Source organism: Bacillus rossius (genome assembly GCF_032445375.1).
Source record: "Bacillus rossius redtenbacheri isolate Brsri chromosome 4 unlocalized genomic scaffold, Brsri_v3 Brsri_v3_scf4_2, whole genome shotgun sequence".
Taxonomy (NCBI): domain Eukaryota; kingdom Metazoa; phylum Arthropoda; class Insecta; order Phasmatodea; family Bacillidae; genus Bacillus; species Bacillus rossius.
The window spans coordinates 47,060,076-47,082,527 of NW_026962011.1; the positions used below are offsets into that span (position 1 = coordinate 47,060,076).

The following is a 22,452-nucleotide window of genomic DNA, read 5'->3' on the forward strand; positions in this document are numbered from 1 at the left end:
TAAACCCCTCCCTATTAAAAAAAAAAATTAAAACACTGCATACCTTTGAGAGATTATAATGCTGTATAAATAAAACACTAAGTGATTTTAATTTTTTATATAAAACATAATTTTCATACCTTTATACTTTTTCAAAAATGACAAAAAAAAATTCTTTTTAAAAGTTAAAAATTTATGTAATACTTAACAACTTAAATTACCACATACTTAATAATGAACACATTAAAAGTTAATAATCATTTTAAAATAGTTTTTCACACTTTCATATCAGTGAATGTATCAGTAAGAGAATTAAAATTCAATGTCCGTGCAAATCTTGATTCAATGCATAATGTTCCTTGATCAGTAATTCTTTGTTGACCGTTGACCTAAGTCAATTCTTTATTCTGCTAAAAACACTGAGAGATCTTTCTGCTTGAGCAATTAAAACAGGAACCATGCAGAAAATGTGCAGAGCAACCCACACAACCAGAAATAAATTATTAGCAATATTGAATTATGTTAATTTGTTGAGCAATTTTAGAGGCTGCAGAGTAGATTTAGAAATGTTTGTACAGCAGAGCACCCCTCAACCGGAATCATTGGGGGGGGGGGGGGGGGGGGGTTATTCCGGTTATGGGAAAATTCATGGTAAGGGGAGTTGCGGTAGGGCCGGCCTCCGGGCCGGTTGAATGACCTTCATTCAAGCAAGCTGGCAGGCACGTGTTTCTTATCTCTGTGGGTGGGTGCGTGCGTGAGCGAACGAAGAAGCCATGAAGAGGTTTCGGGGGGAGGTAGTACGACTACAGCTGCAGTGTTGTGTTACTTCTGTGTTGACGTGCTAGTGATTCACACTTCCGGAGAGTGTATAGTCACTGCCAGGCACAGTTTACATTTCACATACACAAGAATAACACTTCAAGCATCTCGTTTAAAAACAGAGATAGAGAAATGCAGGTAAATGTAGACAGTTTAACCATATATTAACGTATCAATATGTACATAATACATATTTGTACACTAAATTATTGTCTACAAACTGAAAGCAACACACGTTGGAAGTAAATGTTACTCGCTATCACGTGTGTCAGCGTGTGTAGTGGGAGTCGGTGTATATACTCTCGGGCCGGCCGGAATTTTCCGTTTACTTGACATAGTGAAACAATAAAACTACTTACAGCATAAACATCTTTATAGTAATTCACGTCCGACGCGAAAACCAGCGGTGTATTTACGCAATGCGCGGGAAAGACTGGCAATAATTATCTGACAGACGTGCGCGCGCGCGCGCCTACAAGACGTGTACAGTCACGCAAAAGCAAAAACGCCTTGTTCCAGTGCGGAAATGTTTTGGAGATGTTTTGTAATGTTTTAATGTTCCGGATATCGGTAGTTGAGGTGCGGAGGTTGAGGGGTGCTCTACTGCAATTGTGGAGGTGTTACAATACTCAGGTGTAATTCCTGCTTCGAAAATTAATTAATTCTATTACTTAAGTCATTAGTAAAGTGGAATGGCGGTAGTTTTTTATAAACTCCACGTAACCAGGAAAAAGGGTAGGTTCAATATCCCATTTCATTAGTGATTTTATTTTTATTTTTAACATCAAGTGTGAATAATTTTACCAAGGAGTGAAAAAAAATTATCCTTAAGTAATAGTTATTTTAGGTTTTGCTGGTTATGTATACTTTTATGAATATTTTAATTTTGCAAAGAAGTTGGTAATAAATATCTTATTCTTCGGTATTGTTCCTTATTGCGTATACAGTTTATATAAAAGTAATATTATTCAAATTTTCAGAATAAAAAATATTTTATGTTAAAATAAAATTGGATATATTGCATTATACAGTTGCTCCTGGGAACAATATCCCTCAAGGTTTCATACATATTTTAAAAATAAAATATACTTAGGGAATTATACAGCCTTGAATCACAATACATTGCTATCCTTTATTTATTTTAATATTTTTTTGTCAAAATACAACTAGACACGCAATAAGGAACAATTGCCATAACGTCATCCATTGGACGGAAGTTCTCAATACCTTGAATAGATTGTGAAGTTAACATCCTCCGGAGTAATCAGACCATATCTGCGCGTTTGTTTCTCAATGTCAATGTCGTTTTCATCATCTATGTCAAACATATCATCTGTAATGTCATCGTCATCGAAATCAATTTCTTTGCCTGAAAAAACAAACAAACAATTCTTTCAAAATCACAATCAAAAATAAGAAAAGAAAGTATTACAATGAAAGACACAAATTTTTGGATCTAAATGTCTACAGCTAGCACTTCAGAAGTGAAAATCAGGGCCTAAAACTTTCACCCATGTCTCATAATCCTAGTCCTTCCTACCGAACCACAAATCATATCTCAATTACGATGTACGTCGCACATTCAAAAACTTTTCAACTTGACCTAAACTTGCGTGAAGCAAAGCTAATTATGTAATATTTTTTATTGTTCAAAAACTAGCGCAATTCACTAACGTCAAGTGAACGTAAGACGGCGATGAAGAAGCGAGCAGAGCGGGAAAGTTACATAAATGCTCACAAATCGTTACACCGTTTTTCTGCACATATATAAACATCACCACTCACTATGAAGCGTTTCACTGAAACAATAATTTAGTGACCGCCACAAGCACGGCTACTGAGCCCGAGTTTTCATTATTTTTGATGCGTAGGTAAACATCTTCAAGATGGCGGACTCACGTGAAGCAACATAAAACCGTACATAGTCACTTTCTTAAACATTGGGGGTCATACCAAACATATTGGTGTGCCAAATAAAACATTATGATAGTGAATCTACTCCAGATTGTATTTGGTTAGTTAAATTAATCATAGAAAACGTAATTTCACGTTTAAAAATACAATTTTTAAATAATAAAATTGTTTATAACATTGCCAGTGCTTGCCGGAAGTCACTACAGGAAGCCCACCGAAATCACTGCCGGGATTCGAACACAAGTCCTCTGGAATGCGTGTCCAGTGACTTTCCACTGCACCACCAGGCTCAAAAAAAAAAAAAAAAAAAAAAAAGAGGCTTTCAAAACTCGCATCAGTTGTGTTACATCTTACCTCGGTAACGAGCAAATCGTGTGTTCTCGCGTTGCCAAATAAACTTACAATACGAAACTCAAGACACGAAATTTAGCCTAGAATTCTTTAATATAGTGCCGAGCGTTATAAATACATACGAAAATGGTGTTTTCAACTACTTTTTTTTTTGACGCGAATCACACGTAATTTCCGCACCCGCCGCCAGAATGCGTTGCCGGAGCAGCTGCGTCGACTATCGAATCATTATATAATGAAACGGCGCCGATAAAAGACCTGGACCTGATATTCGACAAGGAATTTTAATCAAAATAGGCCTACTGCCCATCTTCATTACACCGTTAATACATACTATAAGGTAGGCCTATCCCTTCGGCTTTGTGAACTTCGGTTCGCGCAATCCGCCACAGATGGCAGCACCGTGGTTACACATTTCCGTTCCACGCGTAATTCTGTCTCTCGTTCCCGAAATTACTCCCACCAGATGCCGTACACCGGGAGCTAAGATGTTACACATCGAAAAGGCCATAAAAAAAAAAAAAAAAAAGTGCGGAGTGATCCGCTCAGGCAATGGCAGCTTCAGGATGACTTTTCGGGAGGGGCTATCGCACAAAGAAAGGTCGCAGTTTGCAAAAAAATGAAAGTGGTCAGATATTGGCCTTGGAATATTATTTACAAATTACAGGTTTAAAATACAGAACCTTAGTAGCTCCAGTGGCGTAGCCAGGATTTTGTATGGGGGGGGGGGGGGTGTTAAGAAGCATTTCCCCCCCCCCCCGTATTAAAGCGGGGGGTTGGGGGGGGGGATCCTCCCCCGGGAAAATTTGGATTTTAAGGTGTAAAATAGTGCTATTTTAGCAGTTATCGGTGCTTAAATTTAAATATTGTAATGGTAAAATTTTTATTAATTTTAGTATGAAATTTGTTTGAGTGATGAATACGAAATTAATTAAAGATTTGGAGCTAAGAGGGGGGGGGGGTTGAACCCCTAACCCCCCTTCCCCCTGGCTAAGCCCCTGATAAAAGTTTAACATATGAAATTAAAATATTTAAGTAAACATGAATGTACACTAATCAATAAAATTGGTCTCGGGAGGGGCTAGCTATCGCCCCCGCCACCCCCCTTCTGGAGCCGCGCTTGCGCTCAGGCCCACCAACCTGTCGCCAGAGCCACCAGCGAGCAAGCGGCCACCAGCAGCACAGACTTCATGGTCGACTGAGGAGGGCGCGTTCGGTGAGGGTCGCCGCCTGCAGTCGGGCTGCTGATCCGCCAACCACGCCGACCGCCTGCTGCAACCTTAAACATTCGGCGTCAGTCTTCAGTGCCCTCGGCCACTCGTTGCCCTCGGCCTTGAATCAGCGTGTCACCTGCCACCAGCTACAGTTGCAATTTTTTTTTTCCTAACCTAACTAAAACTAAGTGTATTTTGTTTGGGAGGGTCTGGGTTAGGGAAGACTCTAGGTGCGTCCCAAGCCGAAGCCTTTACGCCCATTCATGCTGGGTTTAAGCCATGCAGACAAGGGAGCATGCATCGTGTGCTTGTTCGGGGATTGGCCAGCCATGGCTGCAATTGGCGCCATGACTAACTCCCCTTCTTAATACTAGACTATAACTAGATAAGTTGGGCCCAGGTAAAACCTCCATAGACACAGGGAAAACCGTGGGCACTTCATGCGGGATGCAAATTTCATGCATTAATTACAAGCAGGTTGGTTACAGGAACAGAAGGATGGTTCAGGAAGAAGAGTTGGTCAGAGTTGCGCCCCGGCAACTGTAGGCCAATAGCTACCTGGCTCCACTCCCCGACGGGGAAGCCTTCTTTTCACAGACGAGAGAGCCAAACACCCGATTGTGCATCTTCGAGGGTTTTTTTTTGTGTTCATTTTAATTAAATATACAACTCATGATAACCAATTGTCAATTAGTTTAGCTACATTACAAATATTTTAAAACATTGTGGACGGTTGATTTGGTTAGGATAGCCACATTTAAAGATACTGTGAAATCATGTAAACTGTTTCCCCCAAATAAATACACCTGTTGCGGTACGGGGAAAAAAAAGCGAGCATGATGTTCGGGGAACTTCGGGTGTGGCTTTCTCTCTCGTCTGTGAAATGAAGGCTTCCACTCCCAGACTCCCTTCGGCCCATGGGCCCCCACAAGCAAGGGCGCAACAACTAAATTTCCAAAAAGGGGGGGGGGGGGGCAATATACCTACTTATAAAGAATCATCGATCTCCCCTATTGAAGCAGGGGTCCGGGGGCCATCCACCGGGAAAATTTGTGTTTCAAGGTGGAAAATGGTGCTATTTAAGCAGTTTTATCATCTAAAAATTGATCACACAGCACTTTCTTTGCCCCCGTTTGCCCCCACTTCAAGGTTTCAGAGGGGGGGGCAAAATACCCTTGCCCCCCCCCCCCCTGTTGTTGCGCCCCTGCCCACAAGGGTGGGGCTGGGTGGACCCCTGGGTCCTGGAGGGGGACCGGGGCCAAGCCCTGCTTATTTTGATCTCAGTGTGTGAAATAAATAGACATACTCGCTTTGGTTATTTTAAAGTAAAATATTTTGACGTGACAACGTCTAATAAATCGATGAACACCGGCTGCACGCACGAAAAAGTGTCCCGTTACGCTGTGTCCCGTTACGCTCATTGTACGCTTGCGCCGCATCTATCTCTCTTCCACTCGACTGTTTATAAAGTGAAGTGAAAAGTTGATGTGGTTTTCATTGCTTATTACAACAACCATTTCGGCAATAAATATTAATAAATTATTCTTGAATTTTAAAAATCTGATTATTAGTATAATTTCAAGTATTTATTCTTTTATTATTAAAATAAAAATGATTCAATTTTATTCATAAAAGTATGCAATCATTTCATCAATGTTTTGTTATGACGTTGTCACGTTAAACTATCGTCCGTAAACCGACTTTACAGACAAACAATTATTTTATAAATAAAGCTTAGTTTTGACTTATAAAATAGTAACCATAATTTTATTCTGTATTTTCAAGTTAAATGACATTCTAAAAAAAATATGGTTGTCTGTAAAGTCGGTTTACGGACGATAGTTTAACGTGACAACGTCATAACAATACATTGATGAAATGATTGCATACTTTTATGAATAAAACTGAATCATTTTTATTGAATTATCACTATTTTGTATGGATACGAAGAAGGAGTGAAATGAAATCTACAATTTAATTGATAAATTTACTTTTATTTGCACTCATTCATTCAAATATGTTTACTACTTTAACGAAGAGATTATTTTAACTATAACTTTTATACATATTTGCTATTTAACTTCTTCCCATCTGTATTATTCTGTTAAGGATAGGACGATGATAGGAAAAGTAGGAAACGAATGGGAGTGTTTCAAGTTTAATGTGCCTCGAAAAAGTCAAATCGATGGTTGTTCCAATCGAGTGTAAGAGAGATAGATGCGGCGCAAGCGTACAATGAGCGTAACGGGACACAGCGTAACGGGACAATGTGCGTAACGGGAAACTTTTTCGTGCGTGCAGACGGCGTTCATCGATTTATTAGACGATGTCACGTCAAAAGAGTGTAGGTAAGAAATAACCATTGCAAGTATAATGTAGCACGTGACTGTAAAATTGAGGGGGGGGGGGGGAAGGAGGAGGAGGTAGTCTCCGTTCCTGGGTCCAGGGTCAGTAATTGAATGTGGGGGCCATGCCTAGGCCCATTGGGCGAGTTTTTTACTTTAAATTCCGGGCAGTAATGGCTTAATTCCCTAGTGCGATCGCTTGTTTCACTGCCGCAACCCCACTTTGCTACTTCCTTCGTCGGACAGCCTGGGCGCTATTCACCGCGCTCCTGCAGGGCGCTCCTGCAGTTTCAGTTCGCGCATGGATGCACGAAGGTCGCCGTGTCCTTTCCCGCGCGAACGAGACAGACCACTGACCAAATTTAACGGAATTACGAAAAGCGTATGGGCCCCGGCTTGGAACGTATACTAAGAACCTCCCGTGAAACTCCCTAATTAGGTTTTTCGACCCACAGACGCTTCGGCTGTGTGGGACAGACTTCAGCGTAAAGGGGCTGTTGTCACACACACACACACACACACACACACACACACACACACACACACACACACACATATATATATATATATATATTCTGGTTAGCAAAGAGCAATATAAAATGAGCGTTACCGGACACAGCGAAACGGGACACTTTTTCGTGCGTGCAGCCGGCATTCATCGATTTATTAGACGTCACGTCAAAAAAAATTAAATAAATATTCTGTATTCAACATTAAACTAAACACGTGAATAAAATTAATAATTTAATTTAGTATAATAAACTATATAAATTTTAATTAATCAATAATATTCTAATTCATAATTCTGATTATTTATTAAATAATAATGTAATATTATGTCATGTAAATAAATTATACATAAGGGAACTTAACCTCACTTATATAAATACACTCGAAAAAGTTTATAAACACAGTGTGAACCGATTTCGCACAGGTCGTGTGCTTGGCCTTCTATGCTGCTGCTGCCGCCTGGTGACAGGGGAAGAAGCAACTCAGCAAAGGACCCGTGACGCGGGTGCTAACCTACGGAGAGCCATTAGCATCTAGACATTAAAATGTCATCAATGTTATCGCGCCGCGCTGCCTCGCGTCGAAGTCGGAAAATATTAACTTCGGCTAGGCGCAGGGCCCCCACATGGCCGGTGCTACCGTTACTATGGCAACGGGGCCCATGGGTATAGGGGGCCTGCGAAGGAAATTAAAAAAATTTAAAACAAAAAAGTAGACAATTTTAAATAAATCATATAACACAATTAAACAGTAAGTCCTAAATTGAGTTACCGATGAAATATTACACCAGAGTAATATTATTCGGAATATGCTGTGCTTACAGAACGTGTCTGAATCTACAACTGTAACAAAACCACCACTAATTGACGTCGACAAGTAGTATAGGAAACTATGTCAGAGATCAGGATGCAGGTAGTGGATTGTGATTGTCGGTCCGCCATCTTGGATTGTGACGTCACGGCGGCCATCTTGGATGAGCGTAACGGGACACAGCGTAACGTGACAAGTAGATCACGGCGGCCATCTTGGATCCGCCATTTTGGATGACGTAATTGTGTTCTAGAATATTCCGGCGATGTGTTTTCCGCCATTTTGAATTATGAAGTCACCGTTGCAGTTTCCGTTACGGCCGCCATCTTTAAAATCTTTATTTATTATCCGATTGCAATGAAATTTTTTTAAAAATTATAAAAAAATTAATTTAATAAAATTTTAATAATTTTTTTTATAAAAAAATATACATTAACGACACAGAGTTCAGAGTCCTCGGTTCGAACCCGACGAGTGCAAAAAAATAAAAATGGCAACCGATCCAACCCTCACAGTGGCTGCTGGCATACTGACCCCCACCACATGTTTCATAGCATATATATCATCCGGCAGTATGACGTCATGTACGCCATCTTGAAATTTGGACGCCATCTTGAAAATCTTTATTTATTATCCGATTTTAATTAAAAAAATTCCAAAATTCATTAAAAAATTAACTTATTTGAATTCTGTTTGATTATATCGATGTACATCCTTGGTTCGATTCCCGGCGAGAGTAAACGGTCGATCATTCCTCCATGAAAGCTACCTAGACTGATCTACCGTCACCAATACCAAGGTTCATATATCATCAACTGGTATGATGTCATGTCCGCCATCTTGTCTTCATCCGCTGGAGACCACCATATTGTTTTCGTCTGCTAGAGTGTGCTGATACCATGTTAGTATAACTATCTGGTCACCACACATTTGACCTTGACCTTGACATTTGACCTTGACATTTGCCCTTGACCTTGACCTTGAAATTTGACTTTTTCCTTGTCGACCATCATGGACCCGACATTTTATGTTCAGTAGATGCTACCAGGAGCTACCACCTGCTGGAGTACGCCATCTTGTGTGTGTACTCGTATTATAGAGTACATTTCCATCTGGATAATTTTATTCTAACCCGCTACAGTGCAGTAATCATTTATTACCGAGGTGCCCCCGCCATCTTGAAATTCGGCCGCCATCTTGAAATCATGTAATAATGTAGCTAGAAAAGCGGGAAAAAATCCAAAATTCATCAAAAAAATCACTCATTAACTTACATATTGATTCGATCCGCTCCAGTCCTTGGTTCCAATACCCGATAGATGCAATAATGTTTAATTCTATGTAAAAAAAATAATAATTTCAATAAACCATGTTCAACATTCGTAAAGAGACTTTAAATTCTCTACTACCATCATCCTATCAGACATCAAGACCACCATATTGGAAATTCGTAATTATAATGCTAGAGATTCGGAAAAAAGTTCAAAATTCATTTAATAAATTTGTAATCTATATACTGATTGATTAGATCGACTAAGGTCCTTGGTTCGATCCCTGCACGATACAAATCAACTTTAATTTTAAAAAAGTACCAGAAAAGTGTAAGGTTCGAGAAATAAAACCACCGCAAGTTCTTTTTAAAAAACTTTTATTACATACATACTACACTACTACAAGTACAAAAAAAATACACAGTCAAATTACTAAAGCCTTTTGGATTCCTCGATTCAAACAGTCTTCTTAATGGACGAAGTAAGTCTTTTACATGACTTTAAATGTCTATCCGTTCCGTTCATCACCGCAGCCAGAGACGGACGGAAGTTCATATCACTTATATATATATATATATAGTCTCATCAGCTGGTACAACACATGAGTCAAAACAATAACCATGTTCATTATACTCACACTTAACTTTCTCAGAGCATTTTTATAATGATGATGTAAGCTATCGAGACGTGAAATTAGTTTATTACATTTTATACACTGAAACATTACTCTTTGAGCATTATTCTGACAGCTGCTTCTTTCATGTCTGCGCGCATTTGTAGGTTTAGTAAAAGATGCACCACAATTTTTGCATTGATGCGCTGTACGCTCTGCATTAATTGAAGTCTGGAATGCAGATGATGAAACTTCAGCTGATGGTGGAACAGCACATATCGAGGTCTCCTCCAGTGTTGTCATCGGCGTTGCCAACGGGGGGGAGGGGGGGGGGGGGCATCATGACTTCTAGCAACGGCGCCCACAGAATTATGTAGGGGGTCTGGCTAGGCGAGGTGCAGCCAAAACACGAATCGCCTTTCGCCATACAGCAGTGCTTATAAACAACCAAATTGAAAACAGAATCCTGATGGAACGTGCAATGGGCTCACCTAACCTAGTATACTAACCTGGAATATTATTTGTATTCCTTATCCAATAAAATTAATCCAACTACACCAAGGCTCAATTACGTGACCTGCAGCCAATCATATGGCCCGAAAAAATTCCATTCGTCCATCCGTCAAACGCTTGGTAACTTAATACTTTTGACGGAATGACGGGTGAAATTATAACCTCCAAATGTCGGCAAAGTTTTTGCTTGTCAAATTTTATTATATTACAAGTTTTTGAAGATTGTTTAACTTTTTTAGATGCTTGCATAATAATTATTTTTTTAAATTATTTTTCAACACATTTTAAAGATTGTGTTTTGAAACAAAAATCGCCCGATTCACAGAAGTGTAATTAGGTATTTACGCATGGCAACTCTGAAAATGTTGAAATCAATACCAGAGTGAAAACATAAATAGAGTTTAATGAGTTACAAGTGCATAGCTTACATGGGTATAAGACTAATAAAATTAAATAATATAAATTTTCTCCAAAATTTAAGTTTTTCTCAACATGTTGGCAGCATGCATAAGGGAAAATATTATGTCGGACGAAAGGAATGTTGCAAATCGCTTGGCGGCTGACGGATGAACGGATGACGGACGGACGCGACGGACTATTGTAATTCCGGCTTAACATGTTACTATTATTCAAGAGTGGTTTCATAATTTACTGTGTTCGTCTGTGCTGCATTAATTTTTATCTGACAATTCCTTCCACGAAAATCTCTGTGTTGTCCTGGGGGCCGATTCTTGACGCTACCGGAATAATTCCGCTACCGGATTAATCCGCGAGTTTCATTCCGGTAGAGAGTAAAAAACCAATTCTTGAAATTGCTGTAGTGGCTACCGGAATCAACATTGTCGGGTCAACGAAAAGTCTTTACGGAAGTGAGGCAACGTTGCTTTAACTGTTGACGTCACTGGTAGAAGGCCAATCACAATGAGGAAAGGTAAATTTCCCGTGGAAGTGGATGAATACTGAATGTTTTGTTTTGTTTACTCTTTGCAAATATCCTCGTTAGGGTAGGGGTGTAGGTTGAAGATCTACTTATCAAATTGAAATGAGCTGTATAGTTACGGCCGAACAACGGGAAATTTTGCTATCATTCATGGAAAAAAAAATGATTCTTTGTCCAGAGGAAAATTTAATCCTGAATTTACCAAAAAAGCGTGCTGATAGTTTGTGGCAAGAATTTTATTAAATTTTACAATTCTTATCCCTTAAAAGTACTCGTTTTTTAGTTTATTGTTTCTGCTTACTTGATAGAATTTAAAATTCTTATCACTTAAAAGTAATCGTTTCTTAGTTTGTTTCTGCTTACTTTGCCGCAACTTTTTATGTTAGTGTAAAATTTGAGGTGAAAATAAATTTTATGCGGTGTTTCTTGATTCAGCAAACAATTGTGAATGTGTACATTAGATTTTTATAACTGCAAGTCAATACAAAATTATAAAATTTTATGAACATCATCTAGCAATTATCTCATGGTGCGGGGGTAAATGGGTAAAAGTTCCGTATTGCGTATCCAAGTTAACCTGTGATCCTGTACACCTGATCCTGTGGTACATGATGCTTATTTTTTTAGCAGTGGGCAGGCGCGTAGCGCCGACGCATTTCGCGCGACAGCGCGAAATCTGAAGTTATCCCAACTGATAAAAAAGATAAGCATCATAGAACACAGGATCAGGTGTGCAGGATTATGCCATTAGAATCAAAGGTATATCTGGATACATCTGGATAAGCAAAACGGAACTTTTACCAAAGTTTGTAATTGTTTGGTGTAGGGGCTTCTTGAAAATCTTATGAATTTATCAACATTATCTTTCTACTATATCTTCTTTCATCATTTATTTAATAATGCTTGTGTGGGTTTTCATCGGTGTGTGTTGTTTTCAATCATATTATTTGCGTGGTAGGAATGTTGGCTCTGTTTGCAAAATAGGGAAGGGTAAATAGGATAACCTTTATTTTCACAATCACTTATCACTGTGGGAAATTCATATATAAATGGACTCCTTTTAGAGTACTTTTCAATTCCGGGATGGATGTACTTATAACGAATACATGTGCATAATCTAACTACCACTATAGTTTTGTTCCATCAAAACATGTCACACGATTGCAATATTTGGTGTCAAAAACGAATTACGTAATATGGAAACTACGTTACCGGTATTGTATTTATCACACACAATAAACGTCAAATAAGCCACAAATTTATACACAGCAAAAATTTCAATGTTTTTTATGCTAAGTAGGTACAATATCAAGTAGGTACTTAATGGAAGATGGTAAATATAACTTTCGTAACGTAATATTTAAATACCTGCCATTGCAAATCACACAAACAAAAATGTAATAATACTTAAAACATTAAATATTAGTTAAATTGTTACAAAAGTTTTCTCGCCACGCACACACGAATTTTGAAGGTTGAAAGCATCACATGGCGTATTTTTATCTGAATAATCACATAACATAATGAGACGAATAAGATATTTCTGGTTTTAAATGAAGTAATACAATATAAGTATATAAACACACGCATTATTAAACGAGATTTAAATGTAGCTAACCTAAACTAACCAAACATACAAACGATTTAAAAAAAATTCTGAACCATACCAGAGACTCCATTTTGGACAAATCATGGTTTCAAAGAACAAACAACTTTTAAATCTCTACCGGAATTGTGATTCCGCCAGCTCACGAGGTGGCGGAATAATTCCGGTAGTTTGTGACGTAATTCCGATACATAATTCCGCTAGCGAGTGTTCAAGAATAGGGTTTAGCAAATCTCTGGTGGAATCAAGTAATTCCGCTAGCGGAATTCTTCCAGCAGCGTCAAGAATAGGGCCCCTGACATGTAACGTCTGACATCAACTTATATCGGCATGTACGCCGTGTGTTTGCGTTTTCATATTTGTTGTATATTCTTAGAAAACTAGTGTAAACCAGCAATTAGTTTGTGCCCATGAAATTTTTTTTAAATAAATTGACCACATAATGCTGACATCTAATTTGAAGCGAAAAGTTCCCACTTTAGGAATTCCACTGCAATCACTTTAGAGTTGGAATACAATTAACCTAGTTGAAGTACAATCAATTTATAGTTAGAATACAATAATTTACCTAGTTGAAGGGTAATCAATTTGTAGTTAAAATAAAATTTACCTAGTTGAAGTACAATCAATTTATAGATAAAATAAAGCAAGTTTCAAGTATTTATCTTGGTATCCCGTAACATGTGCGCCGACTATATTGGTGAAATTTATAGTGATTCGAAAACTTATTGTGACGTCACAGCTACAGATATTTACTTTTGACGTGACAACGTCTAATAAATCGATGAACGCCGGCTGCACGCACGAAAAAGTGTCCCGTTACGCACACTGTTCCGTTACGCGGTGTCCCGTTGCGCTCATTGTTCCGTTACGCTGTGTCCCGTTACGCTCATTGTACGCTTGCGCCGCATCTATCTCTCTTCCACTCGATTGACCTATGCGTCCGAGGAGAAGAAAGACAGCGGCAGCACACAACTTACATCTACACGTGAACTGTTTCGTCGACTGTTTATAAAGTGAAGTGAAAAGTTAATGTGGCTTTCATTGCTTATAACAACAACAATTTCGGCAATAAAGGTTAATTATTCTTGCATTTTAAAAATCTGATTACTAGTATAATTTCAAGTATTTATTCTTATATTATTAAAATTAAAATGATTCAATTTTATTCATAGAAGTATGTAATCATTTCATCAATGTTTTGTTATGACGTTGTCACGTTAAACTATCGTCCGTAAACCGACTTTACAGACAACCAATTTTTTTTGAGTTCTTCCCTCTGACTCACTAGTTTCTCAGCCAATGTTGTCCGTTCGATTAGCGCGCACGCGGGTGCAAATTAAACCCGGCCAAAGTTGTCGTTTTCGCGGCTCGCGGATGAAAAGTTCTGTACAGGCTCCGACAAAGACTCACGCCAGAACTGCCACCCGAGCTTGTATAAAAGCCGCTATTGAAGCCATTTGTCAAGTTCGTTTATTTTTGGTAACAATAAAATTTTATCGGTTTCAAAATATGAACATGCGACATAAACATTTTGCAAAAGGAAGTTTTATTTTTAACAAATTATAAGTTTATGATGCTTAAAAAGAATACCTAACACTGTGACGACATTTATCATCGCATGTGCATCTACAAACGATAGGTTGATTGGCTACATTTCTCACACTGTAGGAAACCTTCTGAGAAAAGTTTCACAAAACGAAAAAAAATAAAAATCAATGACAATGGCTAGCGGAGAACTGAACCCACAACATCCCACATAAGTGGCTACAGACTACAGACGCTGGCAAGAAATATTTTAGAAAACTTCACGTGACATGCCCGCAGGAGTGTGAAATGCTCAATCAGCCATCGATTGTAAGTCGATAAACTTAAGATTCATTGACCCCGAGTTTGTGTTTTAACATATTTTCGGATTTTTTTTCTTGTAAAAGTATATATATACATACATACACACACAAACACACGCATATGTGTGTGTATGTATGTATATATATAATGTTTGGTCTTACATTCACGAATTTCTCGTAAAAATTGCATGGATATATGTAGTATTTTTAATAATAACTAACTATTTGAATTAAGCTTATGAAATTTTCGACTTTGGTTGAATGAAAAAAAAACACTTGAAAACTTCAATGTAATGAGCTGAAACTTATTTATAGCTGAGAGGGTAAGTCAAGGCAATGACGTCATTAATGGGTAACAAAAAGTGACATTATAGGTAGGTACCGTAAATTTTGATTAACCGGAAGAGAGGTTCTCTTGGACCATTTTGCTTGTGTGTCTGTCAAAAATACTATTTGACTTTTCTGTCAAAATAGTTGATAACTTTGAAACTGATCAATGATAGCTTGTTTCAGTACGCGGTTACGATTTTGACAGGTGCTGCAACGTAGATTCAGAATTCGATAACCTAATAAAGGTAACTAATTAACGAAACAATCACAGATTAATGTCGCACAATACTAGCTTAATTTGTTTTAAAAATTAATTAGTGATTATTTACAGGATTAGCTGTCATAGTCTGTATGTTTACTCTGAAACTTAAATTAGAAATACTACGAAGTTGTGAGAATGATTGTTTACATTACAGGTTACACTGTAAAAAATGTGATCTTTACAAGGAAAATCCGTGCCAACGAACGATACCACTTGTAAAACTGCCAATGGTACAAAGCCTTGTTTTGCAATTTTACACGTGATATCGTTGGCAACTGAGTTTCCAAGGACTATTCTTGTAAAAGTACAAAACTTTCTTTTTTTTAAGTGTAGCTTCAGTAAAAATACTATTGATGGTTGTTTAGATCAGGTAATCTAAAAGATAATGCATATATCTGAAAGTTACACAACCAGAGTACTTAAAGCAATAACACATTTGATTAAACAAATGCTGTTAGTGCAGCCATAGGCTACACAACTGACAACCATTATGAGTGACCGATATCAATCATTAGAGACCGGAAAAATTCGCGGGTTCATTTCGTGTTATGCTAAAATTCAAATAATTATACCTTAGTGCTGCTTCTGCCATTGGTCCACTGTTAATCTGGAGGACTGAGGGCCAATTAGAGACCCTCACTCATTGAATTTTCCTGTCTGTATGAATAGGTGAAGGCATTTTCCGCGAAATATTCTGATCGCTTTTTAGACTGCAAAAAAGTGTGTTTACGACTGCAGTTTCTTCCTTGTAATTGGCGGCCGCCTGCAAGAGAAGCCGTCGCCTTATTTGGCCAGACCATTCAGGACGCGTTAACTTCCGCACTGAATTTTTTGCGATTCGTGTGCCGACAGTGGAGATGTGTTTGAAACTCAATTACGAAACACAGACGACGTTACAGTAGTTTAATATGCAACTACCCTCGAAATCGTTTCGCGAAAAATACATGTCCTTGAAGAGTCAGAATTAGGCCAAAAAACTTTGGTCGCAGGTTCATCACAAAAAAAAATGTATAATCTTATGGTCTAAAATACTTTCCAAAGCTGCTATACGTATTTAAAGTTGGAATAAAACAACTATTTTTTTTTTGCAAATAATTCAGAAGATTGTTTAGGATGGAATACTGAGTGTGTGTGAAATGTTTGAATGAACACATTTCGACAAATGTGTCACAGTTGTAACATGGTTTAATTTAAATAATTTCGGTAAATACCACGTGAGAAAAATGCATGGAAAATAAAGGTGTTAGCCCCGATTTGGGAATGGATGGAAACTGGTGGCAATTTGCCCAGGATACAGAGGAATGGATGCAGTTGTGGAATCGGCGCATGATGTCCAAGGTTCCTGATCGTCAACTAAGTAAGCTGCTATTGGCCCACAGTTTCTTTTTTTACTGAAAGACTATGACCGGATGATATAATTAAAGGATAGCAGAAATTATTTAGTTTGTCATCTGCAGAGAGGGTGGCCATGCACGGATATTGTGTGAAGCTACATGTTGTCCAGTTTATGGTCTGCGCAATGTTTGCGGGTAACCCAAAGCTGAAGTGTATGGAAACAGATTTAAAGGATTGTATTTTTTGAAAGTGGCTGTGTTAACGAAGGAAATTTTAATCAACATTGTCACGACGGCTAGAAAGACGCACTGGCCGCGATCATCTCTCGGAAAACTTCGCTGCGACTCAGGTAATGCCCGTCTCTACTCCCCCCCCCCCCCAAGCGCCTTCCCAAAAATAGTCTTGGTACCTTACCGTCTCGCCTGGTATGTTTTGCGCGTTTCCAAAGTCCCGCCGGCGTGAAGAAGCGTAACTATAACGCCAGTGTTCTGGGAGCTTCGGGTGTTAAATCGACCCTGATGACGCGACACTTCAAAGGGGTGCGAGACTATTCCAGAAGGTGGCTGAGGGGCGTAAAATAGGCGACGCCAGCCTCCGAGGCAGTGAAGTGAAGTGAGCGAACGCGGACAACAAATGATGGGTCTCGTGGGCGGAGACTGGTGCATCCTGACTGTGCTGTGTGCGGCGGACGAGTGGGTAGTGCGAGACAGTGTGCTGGACAGAGGTGCGAGGTAAGAGTCGAGCTTTAGGAAGAGAGCCGCTGTCGAGCCGAGCTCCAGTGGGGAGAGTGAACTGTGGACTAAATGAAAGAGTGATTATTTTGTGGACAGACATTTTAAGCGTTGTAATTAAATTAATAGTGAAATTGTAGTAAATATATAAAACTGTATCTATGAGGCTATCCTTTTGGAACCCATTTTTCCCACTCGTAACAATACTTATTAACCACAATAAGGCATGGTCAAATACGATTTCTGCAATGTTTTGGGTGTTTTAATATGGCGACGGTGAAGTAGAAAGTGACTTCATTTAAATCATAGCATGTCATCTGACAGTTTCCAGCTCTATGATCATGATCATTATCATAAGTAGGTAGGTACATGAACAGGGTAACGGAGAGAAACTAAGGGCCTGGGGGCAAATAATTTCGTCGGACCCCCTCCCTATTATTTAATGTACAACTTTTCAAACCCCACAATTAAAAAAACAACTTAAGATTGTAAACATTACTGTGGCCATAACTGCAAACTTCATCTGGACGTATTGCAATTCCTGTACGATTTCCAGTGAATTGTATTAGCAATAGACCGTAATTTTCAACCTATCGGGAAACCCCAAGCATAAAATAAATCTGGAAACTTAAAACGGAGCCCCCTCTCCATGCTATTCGGGCCCCAGGGATTTTTCTCTTCCCCGCATTCCTTACCAATCCTTCTCCACCAGGGGCGCAACAACTAAATTTCCAAAGAGGGGGGCAATATACCTTTTTATAAAGAATCATCGATCCCCCTTATTGAAGCGGGGGGTCCGGGGTCCTCCCCCGGGAAATTTTATATTTCAAGGTGGAAAATGGTGCTATTTAAGCAGTTTTATTATCTAAAAATTTATTACACAGCACTTTCATTGCCCCAGATTGCCCCCACTTCAAGGTTTCAGAGGGGGGCAAAGTACCCTTGCCACCCCCCCCCCTGTTGTTGCGCCCCTGCTCTCCACGGCCCTGAATATGAATAAAAGTGAACTTATGTTCTCTGCAGACGGAGCTCTGCTTCAGTGCGATGAGAACTCGCGATGAACAACCAAGGCGTTTCCAATCTCAGCCGGGTTCCTTATCACTCGTGTTCCCGAGCTGATAACGATGAAGCGCGCGGCATCTCCGCCTCGAGTGACTCATGGGTAGGAATTTGTTGAGGGGGGGGGGAGGTTTGTGTTTGTTTGCGATTGTCCCGGTGACTTCCCATCTGAATCATCAGCCCGACGCAGCAGCCAAAAGCAGCCCGAAAACACGATGTTACGAGGACTCTAGCGACCATGCTGGCCAGCGCAGCCTGCGCGCCTGCCTGCGTGGGGGCGGGATACCCGCCTCGTCAGGGGTGCATGTGTGTCAGTGAGGCGGGATGATAAGCGCGACGCTCGCTGGTGCTTCTAGCGCGGTGTCTTCTCTGGACTGGCGCGCAGTCTTATCGTCGTCACAGGATAACTGTGAAATTTGAGCGGTGACGGTAACATTATACTGCGGAGAAATCAAGATAAAGGTGTAATGCAAGTCCCTTAAGTGCTTTCAAGAATCTGTACCGGTTGTTTTACGCATAAAAATTACTCTGAAAACATGCGTTTTAGCCATTTTAACTCTTCTAAAAATACAGTTTAAAAACTTAATCCGAAATCAAAAGTACTTTTCGGCCCTCAGCGAACTCTTAAATGCTTTTCGTAAACACACCCCACTCGGATATCTTGAGTAGTTTTGAAATCGCGTTGTTTTTCCTGAAGCTCTGCACACCGTGTGTGTATCCAGGTAGGCGGGCCCCTTAAGTGCTTTCAAGAATCTGTACCGGTTGTTTTACGCATAAAAATTACTCTGAAAACATGCGTTTTAGCCATTTTAACTCTTCTAAAAATACAGTTTAAAAACTTAATCTGAAATCAAAAGTACTTTTCGGCCCTCAGCGAACTCTTAAATGCTTTTCGTAAGCAGATCCCACTCGGATATCTCGAGTAGTTTTGAAATCACGTTGTTTTTCCTGAAGCTCTGCGCACCGTATGGGTGCCCGGGTAGGCGGAGCCCTTAAACGCCTAATCAAATTAGCAGCAGCGCCTCGCCACCACCTTCCCCTTCCACCATGCTCTTTTTTTTTTTATTGAGCCCGGGGTATTCTCTGCGTCTCTGGTGGGTTCGGCAAGTTTTCCAGAGCCTTGTCTGCGTGAAGTGGCGTAACAAGGACGCCGCTTTTCTCGTAGCTTCGAATGTTAAGTCGGAGATTCTGATTGATGCAGCACTTCGGAGGACTACCAAACATCTAGCAGGTTATTTAAGATGGAGGCCGGTCTGCGGGGAGTAGCGTGAGAGTGACAGAGGATTGGTGGCGTCACTAGTGGATCTTCGGAGCGATCTGCGAGGGCAGTGTCGAGCCGGGCTCCAGTGGGGAGAGTAAATTGTGGACTTAATGAAAGAGTCGTAATTTTGTGGACAGACAATTACATTTGTTATAATTTAACAAAATGTTCACCTAGTCCCAGGACAGGAAGTCCCAAGCGACGGACAGTCACCACTTTCCTCCAGTGGCGATTTAACAGCTATCATGTTTTTGTCTGTTGTGAACAGCTGAAGTTTAATATGTTAATACTACGTTTGAAAAGTAGTTTGTGAGAGTTATTAAGGCTCGAACCGAGACCTGCCGGGTGCGATGTCTACAGAATTTGGGAAATTATAGCAGGGGGCGAACTTTCCCAAGCAGCAGCAACCACTCACATGCCCGGCCAGAAAAAAAAAAGATGTTGAGGGGAGGGAGGCAAATGAGGGTGCCCTCTGGCGCGGGCTACATTTGAATTCAGGGGCCCCCTAAGTTGAAACTATGAAAATATTTAAAAAAAAATTATATATTTGCCAAAATGAATATATCAGCAATATTTACACGTAAAAACTTAAGTTTCATCAATAACGTTGGCGAAAGCTAAGTGAATAAACGAGCCAGGCCTACATACATAGGCGTGCCTACAGGGGGGGCCAGGTGGACCATGGCCCCACCTAATGTAATCACTCAGATCGGCATTTTCTCAAATTCGTTCGTTAATATTCGTATATTCCTGGCACTGTGACACTAAAACTGTGTTTCAGTGTTGCAGCATGCTAACTAACAATATTTTTAAACATTTTATCGTTCTGGAAATACAGCCGCCTTAGTTTATTTAAAACATGAGGCCCTTAAAATGGCCAAACAAAAAAAATATATTTTAAGAGGTTTGTTAAAGTTCTGTTGTCTGAATTGCTGCGTTTGCATTCACTAAAAAGAAGTTCATTTGAAGGTAGATCTGGACTAAGCTATTGGAAATTCGAGGGGGGGAAATGTGTAAGTACCCTTTAAACATTGTCCATGGAAAAAAAAACATATTTTCAAGATTGTTAAAATTATACGGATATAAATATTAACTAGTAAACATATATCGTTGATACTGCACAAAAATATAAACAAGTCAATGAGTGAATGTATTTAGGCTTTTTAACATTCTAAATTCAGCTTCTGATTTAAAAATTTAGCAGGGCCCCCCCTAATGGAAAGGTCTGGGCACACCTATGCCTACATAATACCCGGTATTGTGGCAGCAATAAACAGTGACGGACGCAAGGGTTGGATAAGGGAGGCTACATACCACTTAGGTAATTGAAAATAAAAGTACAAGATACCAGTGAAGGCAGTATGTTTTATTTTGGATGATGCAAGTTAAACTGTTACATCACGTGCAACTACAATATTGTGTGAGAATCCGCGTCACCTAAAGGTTACTCCTGAAGACATATATTTCAGTGTAGTTGTGTCAATAATGATGTAATTTTTTAAATTAAACATGTAATTTTAATTTTTTTTTTTCAAAACTCTCCTCCCCTACCACCGAAAAAAATTCCCGTATCCACCTCTGGCAATGAATGTCGTGGATCTGTCATGTAAATTATTATACACTGACGTATTGGATGTATGAAAAATGTTAATACATATAGGTATATAATGTTAATGTTTAAAAAAAATGTGATTAATAAATATTGATTACTTATACCTTAAAATTAAAATGTTTGTTGGGCCTCATGCTCTTTTTTTAACTCCAGGTCCCGAGAAAACCTCTGGGCTGGCCCGAGACTACTCAAGTCAAACTTTTTTTCCTTCATTCCAAAACGATAAGAAATCAGGCAGCTTTGTCCATGAACACGGTTCGTTTCCGGTCGCAAAAAAAAAAAATTGACCATCCGTGACGCTGTCATTCGACCAGCGCGCACTGTGGAAGGCCAATGGCCGTCCGCCGTAGGATCACCTTGCCAAGTTTCCTTCCGGCGAGTCACGGTTCCCGCCATGGGCGTGCCCAGACATTTCCATTAGGGGGGGCCCCGCTAAATTTTTAAATCAGAAGCTGGATTTATAATGTTAAATAACATAAATACATTCACTCATTGCCGTGTTTATATTTTTGTGCAGTATCAACGAGATATGTTTAATAGTTAATATTTATATCCGCATAATTTTAACAATCTTGAAAATATGTTTTTTTTCCATAGACAATGTTTAAAGGGTACTTACACATTTTCCCCCCTCGAATTTTCCAATAGCTTGGTCCAGATCTACCTTGAAATGAACTTCGTTTTAGTGAATGCAAACACAGCAATTCAGACAGCAAAACTTTAACAAACCTCTTAATTTTTTTTGCTTGGCCATTTTAAGGGACCTCGTGTTTTAAATAAACTAAGGCGGCTGTATTTCCAGAACGATAAAATGTTTTAAAATATTGTTAATTAGCACGCTGCAACACTGAAAAACAGTTTGTGTCACAGTGCCAGAAATATACGAATATTAGAGAATGCATTGGAGAAAATGCCGATCTGAGTGTTTATTTTAGGGGGGGCCATGGCCCACCTGGCCCCCCCTGTAGGCACGCCTATGGTTCCCGCAAAGTTCAGTCAGTGGAGGTCACGACTCTCGCTCGTGAACTACACGAACATAGAGGCCCCCGCGATCAGTCCAGCTCTCAGCTCGGACTGAACTGAAGCCACAGAACCAGGAGGGAAACTGAACCCATGTTTCACGCAAC

At 39.6% G+C, this 22,452-nt stretch overlaps 1 protein-coding gene across 1 annotated transcript in view; it reads right to left on the reverse strand.

Annotated features, from left to right (window-relative positions):
* LOC134542146 (phospholipase A1 VesT1.02-like) overlaps positions 1–22,452 on the reverse strand; it is a 47,167-nt gene that overhangs the window by 12,147 nt on the left and 12,568 nt on the right. Inside the window, exons 2-3 of the mRNA XM_063386160.1 lie at positions 4,204–4,342; positions 2,026–2,167 (exon numbers count right to left, since the gene is read on the reverse strand). Coding sequence (XP_063242230.1) covers positions 2,026–2,167; positions 4,204–4,255 — 194 coding nt within the window. The 5' untranslated portion in view covers positions 4,256–4,342. The remainder of the gene's footprint in view (positions 1–2,025; positions 2,168–4,203; positions 4,343–22,452) is intronic.